This window comes from Paroedura picta, chromosome 10 (genome assembly GCF_049243985.1).
Source record: "Paroedura picta isolate Pp20150507F chromosome 10, Ppicta_v3.0, whole genome shotgun sequence".
Taxonomy (NCBI): Eukaryota; Metazoa; Chordata; class Lepidosauria; order Squamata; family Gekkonidae; genus Paroedura; species Paroedura picta.
The window spans coordinates 86,542,283-86,566,125 of NC_135378.1; the positions used below are offsets into that span (position 1 = coordinate 86,542,283).

A 23,843-nucleotide genomic window follows, 5' to 3' on the forward strand; every position below is an offset into this window, starting at 1 on the left:
AGCCAATCAAATCAACAATAGCCAATCAGAAGCCTTGCTGGGGGGGAAGCCCACTGGCCCCACCCACTTTCTATAACCACTTGGAGGGCCCCAAATGGATCCGTTTTGCTTCCCCAAGTGCCGTTCTGAACACAATCTGGTGCCACGGAAACCATGTGGGAAGCCACACGCCTCAGCCAGCAAGACGTGATGGGATGTTTTGAAGGGTGTGAATTCATGGGGCTACGAGAGGTCAAAAAGACTTGGCCACGCTCCGCACACACATGAGGATGCTGTGGGCCAGATTTCAGACTGGGAAGGCACCTTTCTTGGATTGTTTTTGGGGGAGCATCATGGGAGGGCAGGACGAGGCCAAATAATTTCCCAGGGCTCGTGTTCAGTGTGGAATGCCGGGCGAGGACAGGAAGAGGGAGAGTTCCGGAACGTGCCGCATCAAGGGAAGGACAGTTGAAGCTGTTGGAGGAAGTAGCCGGCACAGGAGGAAACTGAGGCAGAGAGAAGAGAAGGCGGAGGAGCCAATGGATCCGCCTCAGAGAAGCGCCGGGAAGGAAATAAAGCTGAGAAGCAGCATCAGATCCACACAGAGTAAATAAGGAGGCAAGACGCTTTGAAGAATGGGCCACAACTCTCCTGATCGACTCGGCAGTGGGCTAGAAGCAGCTCTTGGTACCTCATCTAGCTCCCAACCACCAATGCAGGTAGGGGCAAACCTGGAGTCAGCTGACGGAGACGTCTCCTGGCCTTACCCCATGTCTGGGTGACCCAATGGGCTGCAACCTTAGAGACAAGCATGAGAACCTCAGAAGAGCTCCTCTGGATCCGACCAGTGGTCCATCTGATCCAGGAGCCTCTCTCACCCGGGGGCCAGCCAGTTCCTCTGCAGGGCCAACAACCAACAAGGCCATTTTGATTGTAGCTTTTGTCTTTGCAGAGGTACAAATCAATTTTGCTGCAAATGAGCATGTTGATGTTGCCTCTTCTACTGTCCAAACAGATGCTATTTTAGGCCTCCATGTTCTGGTGTTCTCTGGATTTATTGATCATCAGAAGAGCCCTGCCTTGATCAAACCAATAGTCCATCTCGTCCAGCCTCGTGCCTCATTAGTGATAAGCAAAAAGAGGTCGCAGAGGTGGACATTGCAAACAGCGAGAAAGAAAACTGTGAGGAATACAGTAAAACAGGGGTCGTTGCTTGCATTCCCTTTTCAAATGTCAGGGGAAAACTAGGTTTACATTATTTAATGAAAAACCATCAAATATAAGAAAATGGCATTCTATCAGTGAAAAGTTATTCTTTCTCCAAAACTGTCTGCTATTCAAACTACTACATAGTAAACAGGCAGCAAGTCTTATAGATAGTTTACAAGTGGCATAATGGCCAATCAGTTACTACCTGGTAAACTGATAACAAACTAACCAGACCATCCTAGAATCCGAGAATCATAGGGCTGTAAGGGCCCTCCTGGGTCATCTAGTCCAACCCCCTGAACTGTGCAGGACACTCACAACCCTCTCGCTCATCCCCTGTCCCCTGCCACCCCCTTGAGCCTTCCCAGAATCAGCCTCTCCGTCAGATCCAGCCTCTGTTGAAACATTTCCAAAACCTGTTCAAACATTATACACTGCTGATAAGAAGGGTCTCTGGTAACTCCCCACTTAAGGCTTGCTTTTTTCAATTGCCTTAGGAAACGTAGAGTATCCTATCCTGCTAATAGAAAAACAGACTGATAGCTGTCTTAATAATAAACGTAGTTAGCAAGCTGGCAAGTTCTTTGGGCTGATTTCGTTGCAGGGGAAGAACCCGGTATGACTGTTCCTTAAATGCCCTGTTTCCACTGCTTGAACGGCGTAGCGCATGGTATCCTCCCACAGAGAGACCCGGGGAGGAAATGCAAAGCTATTTCTTGCCCAGTGCTTTAAGTCGAGGCTCCAAGAGGACAGGTAAGCCCCTTTGGATCTTACTTCACAGCAGCTCTTCCTCTGCCCCTTCCTGAGGGCTCTCTCAACCCACAGCCTTATCTTAAGAGCTGAAGAGGACTTCTTGGGCTTCACACCCTCCTTCGTTGTTACCACTCTAAGGGCTGCCAGTGGTTGGAAAATGCAGACGACATGGGTCGTCAGCACCACCAGCCTGGTGGACCACTGTTCCCCCTGTACCTGTGTCCAAGAGGCACTCAAGAACTTCTGCTCCAGATGTTTCTCCCACTTCCTCTTGAAACCATGTCCCCGTAGCTGCCACCACTCCTTGCAGTTGTGAATTCCACATGCTCAGTACTCCTTGGGTAAAGAAGGAGACCCAGCAAGGCATAGTGGTTAAGAGTGCTGACTTCTAATCTGAAGAACCAGGTTTGATTCCCGCTCCTCCTCCACATGCAGCCAGCTGGAAGACCTTGGGCTCGTCACAGCCCTGATAGAGCTCTCTCAGCCTCGCCTCCCTCACAGGGGATGTCTGTTGTGAGGAGAGGAAGGGAAGGCAACTGGAAGTCTCTTTGAGACTCCTTCAGGCACTGAAAAGCAGGATATAACACCCAACTCTTCTTCATTTTATCCAATCTAAACCTATTGCTTGCTGATTTCATTGAGGGCCCATGAGTTCTCTTGTGAGAAAGGGAGCAAGCAGCTTCTTTCCCTGTCTTCTCTGTCCCATTCCCAATGTGGGAACTCTCTGCCATGTCACCCCTGAACCATCCATCGTTCCTCATAAGACTGGTGAAGCCCTGGTGGGTCAGGCCAATGGCCCCTCCAGTCCAACTCTGTGTCACACAGTGGCCCAAACTCAGGGGCCCTCAGGAGGTCCACTAGCAGGGCCAGAACTCCAGAAGACCCCCCACTCTTGCCCCCCAAGCACCCTAACCTCTTTTTGTCCTTTCTTCATAGCGAAGGTGTCCCATCACCTTAATTTTAATTTCCATTTCCTTCCCCAGTGACCTTCAGCAAGAAGAAGTCAGGCGTGTCAGTCAGCAAGAGTAAGTCGGGAGTCAAGAAGCCGGCCTCCAAGCAGAAACTGAGCCAAAAGCCATCAGCCACCTCCAGGAGAAGACCCGGTCTGTAAGCTGCACATTCACAAGTGACTGGTGGGCCCAGAGTGGGAAAGGCCAAAAAAATGACCAGGAGGGGGTGGGAGTCAGGCGAAAGGCAAAGCAAGAAGCTCTGTAGATTTGTAAGAACGTTGCTTGGGCTGAGGATCTTCACCATGTGACTAAGCTAAGTTGTCAAGCTGGCTCCGCCTCCTGTGGCAGCCATCTTGTGGCAGCCATTTTGTGGTGGTTTCCCCCGTGTGGTGACAGAATTCCGAAGGTGCCTGCAGGCCCATGAACAAGAAAATGAGGCACCTCTAGGGTTGTCAGCCTCCAGATGGGTCCCTAAGACCTCATGAAATCGCAACAGACCTCCAGCCAATAAAGGTCAGTAGGGAAATATGCCCCAACAATCACTCCCGAATCTCCGGGTATTCCCCAACGGTTGACAACCCCAGTGGCCAGGCAAGGAACATCAAGAGCGAAGTATTCTCCTCACACAAGAACATCGAGAGGAGAAAGTTCTCCTCACGTTCCATCGGCCTCTTCCGGGCTTCGGCCCTCCACAAGTCTGAAGGGGAGAGCCTGGCTACCCTGCTCCCAAACTGAACGCACTGAATTTGGATGTTTGCTAGAGATGACTCAAACTGCTGTTTCTTCCCTATTTGTCTTTCAAGTCAGGAGTTCTCCCATATGGAGCCGCCTAAGCATCTCCCCTCTTGCATCTAAGTCTTTGGCTGGTGTGATGACCCTGCTGCTGTTGACGGGCGCAGTTGCGATGATTATTATGTGTAAGTGCAACTCTTCCAACAAGGAAAACTTCTCAGAGGTTGCCCAACCTGTTTTACTCCTTTCAACTAAATGGAGACAAGGCGTAAGCCACTAGCACATTTCGTAATATTGATTTATTTAGGCCACCTGCCCCCTTCTTGAGGCATCTTACAGTGTAAACGACTGACAATATTTTAAAAGGTCATTGGGAATGAACAACACAAAAACTATTCATGAAACCAAAGCAGATAAGAATATACTAGGCCTGCTGAGTCAGACCAGTGAGGGCCCACCTAGTCCAGCCTACTATCTCACACAGTGGCAAACCAGTTCATTCTGGACAGCCAACAACAGGGCAGAGTGGCTGAGGCCATCGTAAGAACCTCAGAAGAGCCCTGCTGGACCAGACCAGTGGTCCATCTAGTCCAGCATCTTGTCTCACCCAGCGGCCAGGTAGACTGCTCCCACATAAATGTTCTGGCCCAGTAGGAATCCTCTCTTACGTTCTTGCTCATCCCAGCCCAGGTTCTGGAGGGACAGGGGCTCCTCAAGGCCACAGTCACACTGGGCATGTCCAGGCTGTCTCTGAGCAGGGTTTCATTTTCCCTTTTCTCCATATTAGACTTTGAGAAGCAGAGAAGAGTCAAAGTGGAAAATACCAGTGCAATGGAAATCATTCGGGAAGTTATGATTCTCCACAACGAATCCTTCCAAGGGAAAAGTGGTAAGCCATGAGTTATGCTGGGGATACTCGGAAGCTCTCCTCTCCAATCCCCAGGGAGCCTGTTGAACCCCACCTTGGAGATCTCATTTCTAGCCTTTCTTGGACACCCTCAGGGAAAGGGGGTGGTGTTGGGTGGATTCACAATGGAAAAATGAATGGCTAAGAATGATTATCATAGGCTGAAAACAAATCCTTCTCCTAGGGACCCCAACCACTGTTTCCTTCTCCTAGGGACCCCAACCTGGGGTCCGTTGTTTTGTCACTCCAGAGGATAAGAGAGTGTGAGGGATGTATGGCTTCTTGAGATCCCGACTTGATTTGTCACAAACTTTGCAGATTCGGAAATCCTTGGTGGAGTTCAGCGGTTAGCACAATATCTATTCCAACTGAATTCGAGAAATGAGGACCTTAATAAGGCAACCAGTAAGTGACTCTGTAAGCCTGACGCAGAAGTATTTCGCTGAACGGACAGCACATCAACAAATCTCTTTTCTACAGGCTTTTCCATGTTCTCATTTTTCTCACTTGTGTATCACTGTTGCTTTGGGTTGGTGGGATTCGGTTCTGCATGTGTTTTTTGCTCCCCCTACTGGTCAATTCGGTATTACATTGCTCTATCTCTGGCATATTTCCTGGAAGAAACATCAGCCCTTGATCCATTCCAATGTGGCTCCTGGCCTGGTGGAGATGGCTCAGGTTGCCTTCACAGATGACTCCCAAGATCTAGACAAGTCATTGCTGATGGTATTGTTGGATTTAATGACAATGTTCAACGCTAGGCTTGTGCGCTTCGGCATGTTTCGGCCACTTCGGGCCACCACTTTGGGTGGCCGCCTCGGGCTTGAATGGCCACCAAAACAGACGAAGCACACCGGAGAGCACAAGCCTATTCAACACTGTTGACCATGAGCTACTAGCTTCCTGTCCAGCTGACATTGGGGTTATATGGCTGCAATCTTTCTCCAAGGTCAGAGACACAAGGTCATGCTAGGAGAAAGATCCCCTGAGCAGTAGACAATTATTTGTGGTGTTCCGCAAGGAGCTATTTTTCTCCAATATTATTCAACATCTGTTTGTATCCTCTTGCCCAGCTGATCTGAAGGCTTGGGGAGGGGTGTCATTGATATGTGGATGACACCCAGATATATTTATATATATTGTTTGTTTTCATACTTTTAACCTGCCCTTAACTGAGGGCTCGGGGTATGTTACACTGGGTAAAAACATACAAATTTGACATTTCATGAAACCTAAATAAATACATTAAACCATTTTTAAAATATAAATGCTAAAATATAGGTTGCAAAGCTGTAACTATGTGATAGTACAAAGTGGTCTTGTTTGCCCAAATTCTACATTCAGCCTGGGAGGGGACAATCTTGAAAGCTGTTAAAGATGCAAGGTTCCTTCGTCAGAAGAAAAGCTTACCCCGAATATCTTGCTGGTCTCCTCAAGGCTCCTGGATGCAAATCCAGCTCTTCCATTGCAGACCAAGATGGCTACTCTTTGGCGCAATGTTTGTGAGAGGCTGGAAGGTCATCCAAAGCCGCAGGCAGAGCTGGACCTTAACCAGGTTATTTGGCAGAGGCCTTTTGATCTTGAGCAGGCATCACCAACCTCATTCATCTTGTGGGATTTGAGAGGGGGGATGGCCATCACCCCCCAAAGCAGCTGCTGCAGGAGACTGAGCCCCAGGACCTTTCCTTTGAACAAAGGCAAACAGTAACAAGCCTTGGTTTACAATAGTCCTGCTCGCTTTCTGAAAAGCTCATTTGGGGTCAATACCAGCAGGCACCTCACTGGGAAATTGTGATTGGAGGGGTCAGGTATTAGGGTGAAACTGGCAACGTTTAATGCCTGGTACCACCAAGACGTCATCTGATGAACAAGCAAAAACTTCCTCCTCCACTCCAGCCCTGGAGGTGGTGGTGGTCTTTTTTTTTTATTATTAAGATGCCATATCCTAATTATTCTTGACTGTTAAGTATTATAATTCATTGTTTTGCTTCACAAAGAACACATGAATCACGTTTCTACTAAATCCCTCTCTTGTTCTTTTTTTTTTGTCATCTTCTGGCTCGGCTGAAAGATGCCATCATTGCGAAGTTGATCGCTGGCTGGAAACCCTTTTCGGGGAACCTCTATTACTTCTCCAAGTCGAAGCTGTCTTTTGACCTCGCCGGTGGGACGTGTGTCAGACAAGGAGGCTACTTGGTTTACATTCACTCCCGGGCAGAGCAGGTGAGTGGCACCGTGGAATCCCTTGTGGGTGGGAATCGCCTCTCCTGGGGTAATGACAACCATGGATGATTTCCCTGCCTCTCCTTGGCTTGCTTGCGAGCATCTCCTATGGCTTCCCCTTCGGCAGCCTATTGCTTCAGGCTCCTCCATTGTGCCGGTGAGGGGTATTCTCTGGGCCATTCTGCACAATGACCAATATTGCTAAATGTTTGCAGTATGCAGAAACGCTATATTTAATAGTGGAATCTCATCATTCTGCGCACCAATTCTGGCGGAATATTGAAGTGCTAGTAGCGGTCTATTCACTCACCACAGGTTTTAAGTCTTGTTGGAATTGCAACAAAGGAGGCAATATTTTTCCGCTCTTCTTCCCACCCCTGGCCATCAATCAAACAGAACAGCCAATGATCTGTTGTGTTCGTGCTCCCGAAAAGCCCCTTTCCCTTTAAAAACTGTTTTTTAAAACCCTGAAAACACCAGTAGCAACAAATATTTGTTCATTCGATGTCTCAGAAAGATCATTTTTGCTGGTGTAGGAGCTGGTGCTTAATCGTCCCCCCGTTCCCCCCCCCCCCCATAGGTACAATTTCTGGCTGAAATTACAGACGGTGTCAAACACTGGGCTGTATTGTGCTCGGAAACTTTAAAGACAATTGCAGAAGGGAACTTTTTTTTTTACTGTTAAGCACTTCTGTGGGGGGACTTCAGCCGAAGAAGCCGAAGAAGCTTTGCTTATTCATTGCTTTCACCAGGGGAAAATATGGCGATCGCGTCTCCAGAGGCTTGGGGGCGAGAGCTAGGGAGGGACATTCTATCTACCGCTATTTTGAGAACGCACATGACTTTCGCTGGTATATTGCAGCTTGTTCTCAGAAATGTAGCGGTTTTTTCAGGGGGAATCCACTTTTCTGGATTTCCCCCTAAGGGCTATAAAATTCCGATTGTTGCTGGAGTTTGGTGGGAGTTTGGGGGCTGTTTATGACATCAGGCGGAACAATAATAGAGTAATGTTGGTAATTTGCTAGGCAGAACACCTTTTTTTTTTTTTACAAGACCACCACATAGGAAGGAAGTTTCCACCTATATCTTGACAGTTCCGGCATTTTCCTTTGCAGTTTCTCCATGTCCTTTGGAGTTAGAATGATAGAATTGGAAGGGACCTCCAGAGACATCTAGTCCAACCCCCTGGAACATTGCAGGAACGCACAGCTACTTGCCCACCCACAGTGACCCCAATTTCATGCGCAAGTGATCCCTTCAGCAAAAATCTCCAGAATCCAGCCTGGCCTGGAGGGAATCCAGCTACCATCCCACAGTGACTATCAGCAATTCTCTGGGTGTGCAAGGAAGGGCCACAAGACAGAAACCCTTCCTGCCCACCCACTCAAAATCTGCTTAACCTTATAAAATCAACATTTTTGTGAGATGTCTGTAACCACTGCTTAAAGACTTCCAAAGAAGGAGAGCCCACCACCTCCCGAGGAAGCCTGTTCCACGGAGGAGCTGCTCTGTCAGGAACTTCTTCCAGATGTTTAGCCGAAAATTCTTTTGAATTAATTTCAACCCACTGGTTCTGGTCCAACCCTCTGGGGCAAAAAAAAACAAAAACCCTCTGCTCCATCTTCTATATGACAGCCCTTCAAGTACTTGAAGATGGTGATCATATCACCTCTTAGTCGCCTCCTGGCTGGCTGGCTGGCTGTAAATTTGATATCTTCCCCCCATTGTCCTTCCCATTGTTGCACAGACTGTCTTTTACAGTTTTGCATCCAGTTAAGCATACTTCCCCCCCCCCCACTTGTTCATTTTCCATTACTGGCTGGGTTAAACCCTTATGTAACCATCCTAGTAAACACTCTTTTTGTTTTATAATCTGCTGCTAGTTGCCTCTCTAGCTGATCTTTTACGTGTCAAAGGGCTTATAATGAATTTGAAGGGGTTAGAGATTTATTAAACTGGCATCAGCTATTTCTGCTTTAAATGCTGGATGCATTGCCTGTTTCCCATTTGCTGCCTGCTCTTTGACCTGTCCTGCAAATGATTCAGCGTATTCCCCTCCTGGCTCATGTTCATGAACACAGATCAGCCGGAGAGAGGTTCGATTCTCAAAAGCTAAGTCTTTGAAAATCTTGTTGGTCTTGAAGGTGCTGCTGAACTTGCATCCAGCTCTTCTACAGGAACCCACTTTCCTTGAGCTCCTGCCACACCAAACTGACAGCTTTGCCCTTGCTGTTGACACCCTGCCCTCCGTATTTATTTCCTTTTCTCTGCCCAAGGTCATGAGAGCCACCTGTCCTCCTCCAAGTACGCCCGACTTATCCCCAACAGAGCAAAGCTCTCCCTAGCTTCACTCTAGTTCCTGTCTCTCAATGCAAGGAGCTGAACACTCAGGGCCTTTTCGCACAGGGATCTTTGTTGCAAATTGTTTGCGGAATGAAAAATCGCCATTTAAAATAGTGGAATTCGTCGTTATGCATACCTGCCTTTGTAGTGGAATCAGTTGCGTTTTTTAGCGTTTCCCACAGGCTTCCGGTCTCGGCAGAAATCGCTAGAAAGGAAGCGCTATTGCCAAGCTCGTCCCGCCCCTGGCCGTCAAGCAGCCAATGGGCAGCCGTTAGCATGCTCCCAAACAGCCCCTTTCCCTTTAAGAAAGGTTTTTTTAAAAAAAAAATGACCCATAGCAACGAATCTAGGTAGATTCGTTGCTACGGAGAGACCCATCCAGCTGCCTAATGTGAGCTGTCGTTTGATTGTATGATCGTTTGCACGCTGCCTCGAGTGATAAAAAAAAAAATCCCCCCCCCCCTCACGGGCCCGATTTTCGGCTGAATTTATTTGTAAAAAATAAAGGGACTTTATTTCAGCAAACGGGCTTTTCAGTGGTTTGTGCTTAGTGACTAAAGGTGAAGGACTGAAGCCAGGGAAGCCTCTAAACAGAAAGAGGCTCGCCGGTGCGTTTATCCCCGCTCGCTCGGAGAAAAAAAAATGGCGATCGCTTCGCCGGAAGTTTGGAGGAGAGAGCCAGGGGGAGGGACTTTGAAGAACCAGCAACAATGGTAACGCACAGGTCTTTAGCACTATTGTTGCAGATTGGTTGCAGGACTGTATCGCTATCCGGAGGGTGAATCCACTTTTCTGGATTCCCCTGAAAGCGCCACAACGAAGCGCTTTTTGCTGATTGGTTTCAGGATTGTTGCAGATTGTCTACGACGTCGTGGGTTATGGCAAATTAGTAGCGTTTCCAAATAGCAACCATTGTGCTACTTTGAAGCCGTGCGAAATGGCCCTCAGAGAAGAAGTGGAACATTCTGCAAGGGAGTCTGTTGCCCCGGGCAAGGTCCCTGCTCTAGACTCCTTGAGAGCGAATCTAGCCCGCTGTATTCTCATTCTGTATGAACTCTATGATTCCATCAGAGTCTAGTAGCACCTTTAAGACCAACAAAGATTTATTCAAGGCAAGCACTCTGTACCTGCGCTCGAAAGCTCCCGCCTTGAATAAATCTTTGTTGGTCTTAAAGGTGCTCTTGGACTCTGATTTTGTTGTGCTGCTTCAGACCAACACGGCTACTCACTTGAATCTTTCTCTGATTCTATGTATTGTTTGCAGGAATTCTTAGCGAAGGAAGTGGATAAAGCCACTGAAGCGTTCTTCATTGGGCTCAGAAAAGAGGGTGCGGACTGGAAGTGGATAAACAAGGATCCTTTAGTACAGAGGTGAGCCTGTGGGCATTTCTTGGTACTTTGCATTGCTGGCCCTTCCCACATTCTAATTTTCCTTGTTTGTAATTTTCTGTTCTGCAGGTGTTTTGCTCCCTCTAGTGGTCAGTTCAATATTGTTGTTATGTGCGAAGTCGTGTCCAACCCATCTCGACCCCACGGACAATGATCCTCCAGGCCTTCCTGTCCTCTACCATTCCCCGGAGTCCATTTAAGTTTGCACCGACTGCTTCAGTGACTCCATCCAGCCACCTCATTCTCTGTCGTCCCCTTCTTCTTTTGCCCTCGATCGCTCCCAGCATTAGGCTCTTCTCCAGGGAGTCCTTCCTTCTCATGAGGTGGCCAAAGTATTTGAGTTTCCTCTTCAGGATCTGGCCTTCTAAGGAGCAGTCAGGGCCGATCTCCTCTAGGACTGACCGGTTTGTTCGCCTTGCAGTCCAAGGGACTCGCAAGAGTCTTCTCCAGCACCAGAGTTCAAAAGCCTCAATTCTTTGATGTTCAGCCTTCCTTATGGTCCAACTTTGTAACTGGGAATACCATAGCCTTGACTAAACGCACTTTTGTTGGCAGGGTGATGTCTCTGCTCTTTAGGATGCTGTCTAGATTCAGTCAACCTGAATCCTTATGATTCAGTCAACCTGAATCATAATGGCTCCTGCTGCTTCTCCTGTGCACTCCTCTAGTGCTCCTGCCCCTCTTCCTGATGCTTCTCTGGCTTGAGCCCAACACCAGAGAAGGAGCTTTAAACCAAGTACTTAACCAACAATTAATTGACATTTTAGCAAAGGGATCGTTTTTCTGCCTACACCCCTCAGAGAGCCTTACGCTCTGCTACTACCACCTGCCTAGTGGTCCCTGGCCCCAGGGAAGGTCACTTGACCTCAACCAGGGCCAGAGCTTTCTCCATCCTGGCCTCCACCTGGTGGAACGAGCTCCTGGAGGAGATCAGAGCCCTGACGGAGCTTAAACAGTTCCACAGGGCCTGCAAAAGGGAGCTCTTCTGCCAGGCTTTTGGTTGAGGTCGACCTGAATTCAATCTCCTTCCATTGGCCCCTGAGGCCCCCTCCCATGGGAACCACCACCGACATGTCCATCCCACGGGACCATCAGTATGCTACAGTTAAAATGGGATGTTCTCACCATGTTTGATCCATTATGTTAATGTTCTCCTGGGATGACTCTTTCACTATTGTTCAATCTCTCCAGTTCCATGTAAACCTTCCTGAGCCTCAGGGGAGGGCGGTATAGAAATAGAATAAATAAATAAGTTTATAATCTCTCCAAAGAGGGAACTGGGGTAGCAAGAGAGGGAAAGGTAGCATTGTACAGCCCAACCATGGAAGCTAAGCAGGGCCAATATTTGGAAGGGAGACCTCTGAGGAAGACTCTGCAGTGGGAGGAAGTGGTTTCGAGCAGGAGTGTGGAAGTCAACCCTTTTGCTTCTCTTGGAAACGCCCCGGGATATTGTGCTTCAGGAAGCAAAACATCTGGCCCAAACTGATTCGCCTTCTCTTTCCTTTGCAGCTTTTGGGCCCCAAACCTAGGAGGAGTAGCTGGAGGAGACTGCGCAGTAATATTCAGCTGCAGTATATCGGTAGACTGTTGGCATAAAGTTCGCTGCGTAGAACTCAAAAGATACATTTGTAAAATGAAGCCCGACCCCAAGTATCTAAGATGACTCCAACGGATAGTCTGGTCTGAGTGTAGGCCGGGGAAACGCGTGGAGTTCAACTGATTGCAAAAACCGACAGTGACTGCAAGCAACTGGCGACCTTATCGGCAACTGGGAAAGAAGAGCACTGATCTCTGGACTTGAGCCGTCAGAATTACTCTCTTTCTGGTTGGAAAAATAAGCCTCGTTTTGAATGCTTCAAAGACTTAACCCCCCCCCCCAAAAAAAAATAACAGTATGAAACTGGTCGGTTATAGCCCACTTTCCATTGCAGTAAATGAAGGCAGGACATCTTTGTTCCTGGCTTGCCCTTCAGAAGAAGAAGTCATCTCCGTTGCCGGTGTGGCTCAGGACCTGACCCTCGTTTTGAAGACTGGAAGGCCAGGCGATTATCCCCCATGTCGGGGAAGGACTAAGCACTGCTGTCTTTTTACACAGCTCTTATTCAGGGTTCCTCTTCCTCTTGGGACTAAAGCGGAACCAGAGTAGGGGAAGTCTCAGAAGAGGAGTTAATATACCCTGGTATTTCCAAAGCCCCGAATGTACCTGATGCCTGATTTTCCTCCTCTTCTGCATGTTCCAGGAACTATGGGACATTTGGGGGACCCAGGAATGTCTGATACAAATGAGCAAGCATTGTGGGCACCGTATGTTTTAGAATGAACTGGGAATGGGGGGGAACCCCCACCACCCGCAAGGTTTCCTGTCTAGGGTTCCTGGTGTCAGCCCTTGGTTGCTTCTCATCAACAAACAGATGTCTTGGGAAGGAGTTCAGGGGGGTACCTAGAACCCCGTGACAATTTGGTACCCTTGGGTGCGCCATAGCATTTAGAAATTCCACTTGTAATAAAATGAACTTTTTGATAATTCATTCTTCGTATCCTGAGATTGTTCTAGAAGAAGAGGAAGAAGAGTTGGTTCTTATATGCTTTTCTCTACCCAAAGGAGTCCCAAAGCGGCCTCCAATCACCTTCCCTTTCCTCTCCCCACAACAGACACCCTATGGGGCAGGTGAGGCTGAGAGAGCCCTGAGATGATAAGAAGAAGAAGAAGAAGAAGAAGAAGAAGAAGAAGAAGAAGAAGAAGAAGAAGAAGAAGAAGAAGAAGAAGAAGAAGAAGAAGAAGAAGATTTACCCAAAGGAATCTCAGAGCAGTCTTCCCTATCACCCCCTACCTGATCCTTTTTCACTAGAGATGCTGGGGATTGAACTGGGGACCTTCTGCCTGCCAAGCAGCGTCTCTGCCCTTCCTTGACCCCCCCTATTCATTCTCTGGATAGCTATTCCATTAAGTTGTAGGCTAAGATGGAAACAAAGTACATCTGACTTCCCTTTGACTTTGGCTCACTGTAGTAGGCTTTTTATGTTTCATCACGCTCTAGGTTCTCTTTGCAAATCCAAAAGTGCAGTTTATGGCAGTTCTCGTCATTCCAGTTGCGGACGGTGAACGAGGGGACCATCACTGCGCAGTCTTGGCTGGCTTCCGCAAGGGCCTGTCTGTTGCTGGGCTTGCCGTCCGACCAAAACCTGGGCAGAAGAGATTTGATTAGTTTCGTTATTTTATCGTACTGTTTGGATCTTTATGGCGGCCCTCCCAGCAGCCTGGCTTGGGGCGATGAACGCGGTTGTTCAAACAACAATAGAAAGCCATTGGGTCTCAGGAGAATAACACATAATGAAAGCCCCTCTCTAAACCTCCGTTACTATAGCACAGGTTGACTACCCCTGCCTTAGAGGTTTGAGGCCTAACACTTACTTCTGTGACCATTGCCCTTCCGGGTTACTTAAATTTTCCAGGGATGGGGGAGGCACCATCTGACTGGATTTGAATTAAAAAAAAAAAACAATAACCCATTTACAAAAATGCTTCGTATGTATTTAACTCTTTTCCAAACGGTTTAAATGATGTATGTTGGGGGTGTTTGGAATAGTCCGGCTGCCTTGGCAAACTGGTTAGACTTCATTTGGGATAAGTATGTCCAGTTCAAAAGGGATGTTGACGAGTTGGAGGGTTTTGAGCGAAGGGCGACTGGGGGGGCTGAGGGGCGGGGATGCAGGCCTCCGGAGGAGAGGCGGGGAGAGCTGGGCCTGTGTGGCTGGGAGAAGAGGAGGGCCACGGGCGATAGGAGAGCTGGGCTGGACCACGTCAGAGGGAGACCTGTCGAAGAGGGGACCAATCCGTTCCCTGCAGCTTTAGAGACAAGAAGGACGAGGAGCAAAAGGTTCAAATGACGAAAGGAGGTTTCGTTTACATATTAGAGAGCATTTTCTGATGGGGAGAGCTGTTCCTGGATGGACTCTGCTGCCTCGGAGGAGGGTGGAGTCTCCTTCAGTGGAAGTTTTTTAGGAGGAGACTGGAGGAGCACCTGTCCGGGTGTGTTTTTTAAGTCCCTGAGGAGGGGGGGGGCTGGACTGGATGGCCCTCTGAGGTCTCTCCCAGCTCTGGGTGATTCTGATCCAAACCCTTGTAAAGGTGGGAAAGCAGAACATGAACTTAGTGAATCAGTAAATTAAATAAACTTGGGATCGTCCCTGTAAAAATCCCCAAAGGAGACCGATGTTGCAGGGAATCCTGCCAGCCTGGCAATGGGGGCCTCTTCATAAGGCCTGCCCCCCCCCCCGGCCAAACTCACTGTGTCATGAACGGGGACCCATCAGACCAGCCCCATCTGCCCCCCTTGTCTTTAATGGTAAGGCCAATCCAGGAGCTGTGCTGAAGTTGGGAACTGATGAAATTCTGCAGGAGGAGGCAGAAAACCAGGAGAGAAAAACACACACACACACACAAACACACAAGAAATGCATGAAACGTGGCTCCTTAAACAGGGGTAGCATTACAGTTCAGAGACAACCTCATCCCCAATGCAATAGAACGGGGCTGCCAGTCCCCATTTGGGGCATGGAGACCCACCAGTTTGGAGCCCCAGATCAATCCTGCTTGTTGCAGAGGGAAAATTTAAATCAGACAAAATCAAAATGGAAATTGCATTCAGTGGAGACGGCAGGGACTGAATCGACCTGGGATTGGAATGAAAGCTCTGTGCAGATTCAGCCCAGGTGTCAGTGGGATTAGATTGGAGTAACTGAGACCAGTCTGCCTCCAGCCAGCCATTCCGTTACGGCTCTGTGTCCTCAAGAGGCAAATAAGAATGATTCTGTCTCTACCTCACAGGATTGTTGTAAACAGTTATGGTAATCCCTGTGATGTGCTCTGGACCCCTTGACAATGCAATCAACATTCTGAATTGAATTATGATTCTGAAAATATTTGCACCAGGGGATAAAAGGACAGAGAAAGGGGCCAGCAGGAAAAAAAAACAGAAGACCATGGGGAAGGACGACAGCAAGACAAATCACCTGCTCTTCCGCATCAAAAACAGAGGCCAAGCGCGCATCTCTGGAAATGCAGAAGTTTTCCGCATCATACCAGGTTTTTTCTCCTTTGGAAAAATAATAGAGGTTCGTTCCATGAAGCTTCCAGCGGCCAGAAGAACTTCTGGGGTTTTTCACAATAAGGCTTTCTGCAAGGGGAAAAGTGTGGAGAGGAACCAGTTCCCAAGGCGATGCTGTGCTGCCAGGTGGGCGCATTCAAACGGCCTCATAGGATTGCTCGGGCATCAGCTGGGGAATGCTCTACATCAGGGGTAGTCAACCTGTGGTCCTCCAGATGTTCATGGACTACAATTCATGGGAATTGAAGTCCATGAACATCTGGAGGACCACAGGTTGACTACCCCTGCTCTACATGCCTGCGGGATGCAGGGAGCCCCATGCCCGACCATGCCAGGTGTGGTGACGGGAGACTGAAAGCCGGCAGCAGTACCTCCCCATCACGGCAGCTCTCAGTGTGCAGGGCTGGGAGCCATTGGCAGGCCCCAGCAGCAGCACGGCTCGGCCCCAGGCCCCAGCAGAGGGTTGTGCTGCTCCTCACCCTGCACAGAGGTGGGGAGGCCGGCCAGAACGGTAGGTGGCCACAGCAGAGGCCGGGAAGAGCCTTTGATTGGCCGTCAGTGGGGAAGGGTCCCCTCCCAGTGAGGGCCAATCAGAGGCCCTGCATGCCAGCTCCTCTGAGTGGCCCTCTGGGGGGGGGGGGAGAACTCTCCCCCCAAGGGCCAATCAGAGGACTGGCATGTCATAGTTTATTATAGAGAGTTAGAAGACCTATAGATGTATCCGTTATTTACTTACATCTTTAGAGTTAAAATTTTCTTTGGGGCATCAAGCAGCCTGGTTAATGACCCCCCTGGAGTCGCACTCATTTCTCAAGGATCCAGGTTGTAAGGAACAAGAGCCTTCCCCCCCAGCCATGGCAAGCTGAGAGCCATCCCTAGAGATTAGTCTGGTGGGCTTCCCTCCTCCAGGCATGGAGGGGGTCTCCTCAATGCCCCACGGAGACACAGCGGTCGAGACTGCCAGGCCAGTTACAGGAAGTCCCACTTTCAAATTCCCCCCCCCCACACACACACACACACACGTCATGAGAGTTTGCTGGGTGCCCTTGGGCCATGTACACTCTCAGCCCGGCCCACCTCACAGGGTTGTTGTAAGGAGAAAAAGGAGGGCAAGGGAGTGACGTGAGCCACAGGATCGAGGGGAGGGGAGGGGAGAAGCAGATATGAATTTTAATAAGAATGAACTCAGGCAACACAACTGGAAATGGAACACTTACGGTATTGCTTTTTCCTGATGTTGAACAACTCATACACCGCCTTCATGGTGTTTGGCAGGTTTTCTACCTCGGTGGCTATTTCAGTGGCTAAAAACATTCCCAGGATTAGATTGAGCAACCCCACAAATGGACCGTTCCAGACCCTTCCCATCTTTTAAAGTTGCGATCCCCAACCTGTGGGCCGCGGACAACATGTGGTCCTTCGACGAATTGGAGGTGGGCCCCAAAGGACGCCTTCTCCCCACCCACCCCTGGCCCTTTATAACACACTTCGGGTGTCTTTGTCTCCCATCACTCCCAGATGGGACTATCTCGTTGCAGAGAAACAAGCTCAGGGTTCCCATTGATTTGTCCTTGTCATGAGTTAAAATTTCCATGAAAATGAAATGTTCCTTATGTTCCTTGTTGTGGCGTGTCTGTATCTTATTTTGAAGGGATGTTTAAACATTACCATAGCGATCAGAGAGCGTTAGGGCAGTGGTTGAGAGTAGAGGAGAAAACTACCCCCCCCCCCACCGGGCCTCAGTAAAAGGCGTTGAGTGGTCCCCGGTAATAAAAAGGTTGGGGACCACTGTTTTAAAGCACCTCTCCCACCCCAGTTGCCCATTTCAGGGTTTTTATGTACTTACGGGGTATTGTTTCATGTAACCCGTCACGAGGCGGCTTGACTGATGGCAGCGGGCAATAAATTTAAATAATAATAATAATAATATAATCTCTGGCCATAATGGCATTTCCCTGACTGTTGAGCAGGATGGGCCAAGCTGAAAGCTGAAAGCTAGAGGGGGAGGGATTCTGCCTTGGTTCTATCTTGAGGGCTAGGGAGCACTGCAGAACATGCCTGCACAAAGACTGGACATGGGATGGGACAGGAGTGGAAGAGGAAAGTAGGAAGGTAGGAATCCCAGCGGCCTTGGTGCTCATCAACTGGACATCACAAGGTGAGGCAGAGAGAGAGACTACAACTTTCAAGCTCATCTCTAAAGTTCAGCCAGGGAGCTTGGGACTTCAAAAGATGGCTTCCGGAAGTCTGTTGGGGTAAGAGAACAAGGGCAACTTCTTGGCCAGGACGAAGAGTGTTGGAATTTGCCAGCTCTGCAGTGTGCATGATTGAGCAGACTGTAAAGAGTGTCCTGCAGGGGGCAATGGAGTAGATGTGCATTTAGCATAGTTCGAATAGGAACTTCCTGATATTTTTAAAATTAACTTCTCCAGCATCCTGACTGGCTCCACTGGAGATGTCCTGCTCCTTTGAGCACCCTTCCTTCTCGCTTGCCTCCACGAAAGACAGAAGGACTGCAGATGCCCCCGCAGGGCCTTGAGATCTGCGGGTACAAATCTGCTGGTCATTCCCGGCCCTCGGGAAGCACGCCTGGCCTCCACCAGGGCCAGGGCCTTTTTGGTCCTGGCCCCTACCTGGAGGAATGAGCTCCCAGAGGAGCTACAGGCCCTGTGGGAGCTTTCGGCATTCCACAGGGCCTGCAAGACGGAACTCTTCCGCCAGGTCTATGGCTGAGGCCGATGCTCTAAGGAAGATCTGTTGACCCCCCCCCCCCTTAGGACAAAGACCCTGCTAGTGGTATGGCGGACTTGGAGTCTTCTGCCCTTCCTTGCCCTCTCTATGGGACAGAATTGGGGACCTGATGGTTTTACCATCTGTATAAGGCAGATTGAGGATTTAATGTTTTTGCCGCATCTTGTTGTTCTTATTGATGTATTTTTGTCTGTGGCTTTAAGGGGTATTTTATTGGGAATTTTATATAGATATTTGTAACCCGCCACGAGCTGTCTGGGAGTGGCGGGTAAGAAATCCAATTAATTAATTAATTAGTTAATTAATTAATTAATTAAGATGAGAGTTTCGCTAGCTAGGCAGTTAGGACCATCTCCTCTATCTTTACATAGTTGCTTCTCCTCACAATAAGAACTGTTTTGTTCTTCAAGCAGCCTGGTGTTCCACCCCTCTCGCGTATTTATACTCTGCCAACAAAGAGATGCAGCGTTTGGGTCGTGTGGGTCCCATGTGCTGCCGAGACCCCAGAAGTTACACGGCTTCATGGGCATCTTCCAGGCTAGCCAGGGAGCCAGCTCTCAGGTGGGTCGGCTGCACCTGCAGGGCTCCCTTGCTGCCTCTGCCGCCTGTCAAACGGAGGCCTCTTCCCAGCCTAACACTTACGCTCCTTGAATTCGATTTCCGGACGGCCGAGCACATCTGCCATCTGCTTCTTCAGATCTTGGAGTGGCTCATCGTAGGGGCTCTTCGATTTCCTTGTCTTGTAATCTAAAAAGATAGGAGCCTCTTATGTAAGACGTTAACAAATATGTCCCTATGTAACTTCAGGGTCAGCAGGTGAATTTCCTCCAGGCCAGACTGGCCAGGTGATGGCCAAATAGCCAAATTAGGGTTCCTTTTGCCCAGGGGTAGTCAACCTGTGGTCCTCCAGATGTTCATGGACTACAATTCCCATGAGCCCATGCCAGCGTTTGCTGGGATTCTGTTTGCTGGCAGGGGCTCATGGGAATTGTAGTCCATTAACATCTGGAGGACCACAGGTTGACTACCCCTGTTTTTGCCCACCCCAATGAATCCCATGGAGAGAAAAACCTTTTTTATATTTTTACTGCAGAAGAGATATATACACAGCGGGAGATCCCAAAATCTGTGCAAGGAACAATACTGTTACATGAGACTTTATAACATTCCACTGGAGGTGGGGAAAGATCAATAACCAATAACCTGTGGTCAAGCCAATAACCTGGGGTCTTCACCCCTTGAAAAACCCCCAGGACCACCCTGATGCCATTATGCCAAGTCACTGCAAAAGGTCCCAGAAAGGTCATTTCCATTCCTCCCAGTCCTCTGCCCGCCCTCAATGGTTAATATAAACAATTCCAGTTCCCTCTGGCCTGGGAACAGCAGATCAGCATTGGCAATAATTCAAGACACAGCCGAATACAAGCTGAGCCTTCTGACTGCGGAAAAGTTATAAAAATGTTTCTCTTTACTGAACAAGAGTTAAAAGGAGTTATTTCACTCCTCACCCCATTGCAGGGATTCTGCTTTGGGGGGTGGGGGGGTGGGCAGGCAGTTGTGAATTGCCTGCATTCTGCGGGAGGTTGGACTAGATGGCCCTGGAGCTCCCTTCCAACTCTAGGATATCGTGACTGTGATTATTCAGCAGGAGGCCCCCGATAGGGGATAACAGTGGACTTACACATCTGGAACATTACAATAATTGCAGCTACACTCATCAACATCAAGATGGCAACAGCAATCCAAAAAACCCTTAATGGTGGTGAAAACTCGATCTTGGCAGGTTCCTCTGATGCTGGTTTTCCCGATGGTTTTCCCTGCAGCATTCCTGATGGCCTTCCCTGCAGTCTTCCAGATGGCTTTCCCTGCAACATTCCTGATGGTTTTCCCTGCAGTCTTCCAGATGGCTTTCCCTGCAGCATTCCTGATGGTTTTCCCTGCAGTTTTCCTGATGGTTTTCCCTGCAGCCTTCCTGATGGTTTTCCCTGCAGCCTTCCAGATGGTTTCCCCTGCAGCCTTCCAGATGGTTTTCCCTGCAGCCTTCCTGATGGTTTTCCCTGCAGCATTCCCGATGGCCTTCCCTGCAGCATTCCCGATGGCCTTCCCTGCAGCCTTCCCGATGGCTTTCCCTGCAGTTTTCCAGAAACCTTTTCAGATGGCTTTTTCCCTGCCGCGGTTCCTGCGTCTTCCGTGGGGGCCATGGCTTGGAAGACAAAGTGGAAAGGAGGCCTGTGAGGGTCGCGCAGCAGAGGGGGAAAACACAGTCCAATTTCTTACATGGACACACCAAGCCGCTTGCCAATGACCAGCTGTGCTTTGGCCTCCTGAATGCTAACCTCTGGCGGTGGGCAGCAGGGGGGAGCACAACTTCCTCTACAATGGGACACTTCCCAGGGGGTCAGCGCCCTGCATAAATAAATACAAAAGCGAATAAATATTTCCTTCCTGTAGCACCCTTTCCTGGCTGGCTCGGGATGGCTGACAACAAAATTGAAGACAATTCTTTCCAATAAAAACCTTTAAAATTAATATAAAAACCGCCTCCTCTTCTAATCTAACCCTCCGAGGGCTTTTCTACCTGCGTGGAAGAAAGGAGGGGAAAGGAGGGTTCATGCCAGCATTGGCCAGAAGTGACATCGTGCTACTGGGTGGGGGGGGGGCAGCATTCTAGGATTTCATTTGTTTGCTTATGTCTTTATTTATTCTTTGACTTCTATACCACCACTCTCAGCCCAGCCAGCGTGTGGCTGTTTGCATTAAGAACAGCCCCATTAAAGTTGACCGATACAATTTAGCCACGGCGTTCAGTGTGAACGTCTCGATGTCACGTCCGGTTTTTGCTGGAAATGTCGTCGTGCTCTGGTGCAATGCCCAAACACTTGCCTCCACCCCCAAGCCAAATCCTCCTGGAGAACTGCCAGCTGCAGACAGCCGATCTAGTCCAGAAGCGGAGTCTTGGCCGGAGGCAGCCGGGAAGGACTCAGCCAGCAGCTGCAAAGGGAGTCCCGAAAGTGGAGGAACAGCTGAGGAACGAGAAGAGAAAGTGAGGATTCTGCAGCCAGAGGGAAACAATTGAGGAAATGTAAAAAAAAAAAAAAAATGCAACCAGGAGGAAAGTGTCCTGCTGTTGGTGAGGTTCGTTTAGAGGAACTAGTGCAGATCTACTCAGCCAACGTCAGCAGAGAGCAGCGGTCTAGATGACCGCACGAGGCCCCCGCCGTTTTCCTCCCGTGCTCCCTGCCCTGCTTCCCTGCAGGGGGTCTGTGTGCTGCGAGGCCTGATGCAGCCCCCCATGGCCTCTGCCTGCCTGGCTCCTCCCTTTGTCTTCTCCCCAGGGTGCCTGCATACCCATTATTGACCTCAAGAGGCCTGCTGATTGGCTGAACCCCATCAGGCATTTGCAATCTGGTGGCTGGGGGGGGGGCTGTGATGATGATGGCACAAAGCGACCCCCCCCCTCCACCCACCATCCTCTGCCATCTTCAAGGTCAGCAAGGAAACAGGAACTCCCAGCGTGAGGAGGCTCCCAAAATTAACAAACAAAAAGCTCTCAAAACTTTCCTTCTTTGTTGGGGTCCAGCCAGAACCACCTCTGGATTTCATTTCATTTTCAAGGATCTTTCCTCACCAGCTAGGTCTGCATTTACAGGCCAAAGCCTCAGTCTCGGTTAACTTCTTGAGCTATTAAAAGTGGTGGCTAGATTGGATGTCGAGAGGTGGGGTACAAGTTGTCGTGCTCGGTGAAGACGGTCAAATGCCTGGCGAGTGGGTTTGTGACCTGGTCTCCCTAGTAGACAGGGAGGAATCCAGGATCACACCCAGGGTCCTAACAGAGGTTAGAATCATAGAATCCTAGAGTGGGAAGGGGCCATGCAGGCCATCTAGTCCAACCCCCTGCTCAGGGCAGGATCAGCCTCCAGCATCCAGGACTGTGAAAAAAATTTTCCTGATATCTAGGTTGAAGGGGTTCAATAGATCCAGATAAGGTTGAGGCTGCGTTTCTTCCTTTTGAGGCAGGAAAACTGGGAAGGGCCCCAGAGATTGAAGGACTTTGCTTTAGGATGCTTTGGGCTGATCCTGCGTTGAGCAGGGGGTTGGACTAGATGGCCTGTATGGCCCCTTCCAACTCTATGATTCTATGATTCTATGAATGGGGAGAGTATAAATAATACATCTATGTAGGAACAAGCCAGACCACTTCCTTCTCTGCCTGAGCCAGGGCGCTGTCGTGATTAAGGGCAGCAGTTTCTAATCTGGCAAGCTGGTTTGATTCCCCACTCCTCCTCCATAAGCACCAGTTGGGTGACCTTGGGCTAGTCACAGTCCTGTTAGAGTTGTTCTCACAGAGCAGCACTGTCAGAGCTCTCTTAGACCCCCCCCCCACCTACCTCACAGGGGTGTCTGTTGTGGGGAGAGGAAGGGAAAGGGGATTGTAAGCCCCTTTGAGATTCCTGGTAGAGAAAAGCAGGGTATAAAAAACAACTGAGGGGTTTTCCCTCTGTTTTGACGCAAAAACGAAAATCCCAGCTTCCTTTTTATTTTTGTTCACAGTCACTGCATTTTTATGGTTTATCGATATCTAGGCTCTCTTTGCAAATCCATCCATGGAGTTTATGGCACCCCTCATCCTTCCAGCTACGGGCGGCGAATGAGGGCTCCATCAGGGTACAGTCCTCTGCTTGGCTGCGTTGGCCATCAGGCCAATACCTGGAGAAAAGAGCATCAGTTAAAGGGGGAAACCGACAAGAGGCTAACAGATGTAGCACAATAAAACCAGAGTCCAGTCGGGCACCTTTAAGACCAACAAAGATTTATTCAGGGCAGGAGCTTTCGAGGGCAAGCACTCTTCGTCAGTTGGTGATCACCCCCAAGTGAAAGCATAGAAGGGACTTCTTCTAACGGTAGGTGGGGAGGCCTCCCCTACATTTAAGAGGGGGAAACCCAAATCATTAAGAAATAAATCTGTCCTAGAAATGAAACAAACTAACTCCCTTTAGATGGTGCTTGTGGTGGAGCTTTGCTTCTGCTGGACGGTGTCCAGGGGTCAGCTTTCTTGGTTGACCTTTAAAGACCACCAAAATAGGGCCCCAAGAAAGGAAAGTCCCTTTTTCTGGGGGAGAGGCAAATGTGATAAGATCAACCCCTCTCCGAGGGGATCCGAGGAGCGAATTCTGCAGGAAGTTTGGCCATCCCCGTAAAATCCCCAGAGGGAATGTGATTCTATTCCAGATGTTGCAGGAAATCCTGTGTACGTTGAGATGACAAATCTTCATAACCCCCAATTCTCGCTGGCTCAACTCACTGAGTCACGAGTCTGGAGCCATCTGTCCACCTGGGCGTGCCTTCCTCAGCTGAGAGCCCAATCCAGGAAGTGCGCTGAAGTTGGGAACGGATGAAGTTCTGCAAAATGCACAAAACCACACACCCAAAAGTGAAACTTGGCTACGTCAGCAGGGGCATCATGGCAGTGGAGACAGAAGTTCACCCCCAGGGCAGTGG

General features: G+C 49.3%; 3 protein-coding genes across 8 annotated transcripts in view; 1 reads left to right on the forward strand and 2 right to left on the reverse strand.

Moving 5' to 3' along the window:
* Window positions 1–7: 7 nt before the first annotated feature.
* On the forward strand, window positions 8–12,339 carry LOC143819542 (C-type lectin domain family 10 member A-like). Its single transcript, XM_077301298.1, has 9 exons — window positions 8–698; window positions 1,793–1,941; window positions 2,925–3,044; window positions 3,695–3,808; window positions 4,411–4,512; window positions 4,849–4,935; window positions 6,602–6,753; window positions 10,361–10,467; window positions 11,995–12,339. The coding sequence occupies exons 2-9, from the start codon at window positions 1,890–1,892 to the stop codon at window positions 12,146–12,148; spliced, it is 888 nt and encodes a 295-aa protein (XP_077157413.1). The 5' UTR covers window positions 8–698; window positions 1,793–1,889; the 3' UTR covers window positions 12,149–12,339.
* A 22-nt stretch (window positions 12,340–12,361) lies between these two features.
* Window positions 12,362–22,870, reverse strand: LOC143819540 (uncharacterized). Of its 2 annotated transcripts, none has more exons than XM_077301291.1 (8): window positions 22,733–22,870; window positions 21,228–21,367; window positions 20,026–20,750; window positions 18,987–19,091; window positions 16,811–16,897; window positions 15,499–15,662; window positions 14,775–14,878; window positions 12,362–13,668 (listed from the first exon to the last, which is right to left on the reverse strand). In XM_077301291.1, exons 3-8 carry the CDS (start codon window positions 20,543–20,545, stop codon window positions 13,503–13,505), a joined length of 1,146 nt encoding a protein of 381 aa, XP_077157406.1. In that variant the 5' UTR covers window positions 20,546–20,750; window positions 21,228–21,367; window positions 22,733–22,870; the 3' UTR covers window positions 12,362–13,502. The 2 variants fall into 2 exon arrangements, with proteins under 2 accessions (XP_077157406.1, XP_077157405.1); XM_077301290.1 differs by lacking the exon at window positions 22,733–22,870 and having other exon boundaries at window positions 20,026–20,547; window positions 20,681–20,750; window positions 21,228–22,708.
* LOC143819541 (uncharacterized) overlaps window positions 22,866–23,843 on the reverse strand; it is a 39,245-nt gene continuing 38,267 nt past the window's right edge. For all 5 annotated transcript variants that reach the window (XM_077301293.1, XM_077301294.1, XM_077301295.1 and 2 more), the window contains exons 7-8: window positions 23,647–23,744; window positions 22,866–23,051 (exon numbers count right to left, since the gene is read on the reverse strand). In XM_077301293.1, the coding sequence (XP_077157408.1) occupies window positions 22,907–23,051; window positions 23,647–23,744 (243 nt within the window). In that variant the 3' untranslated portion in view covers window positions 22,866–22,906. The remainder of the gene's footprint in view (window positions 23,052–23,646; window positions 23,745–23,843) is intronic.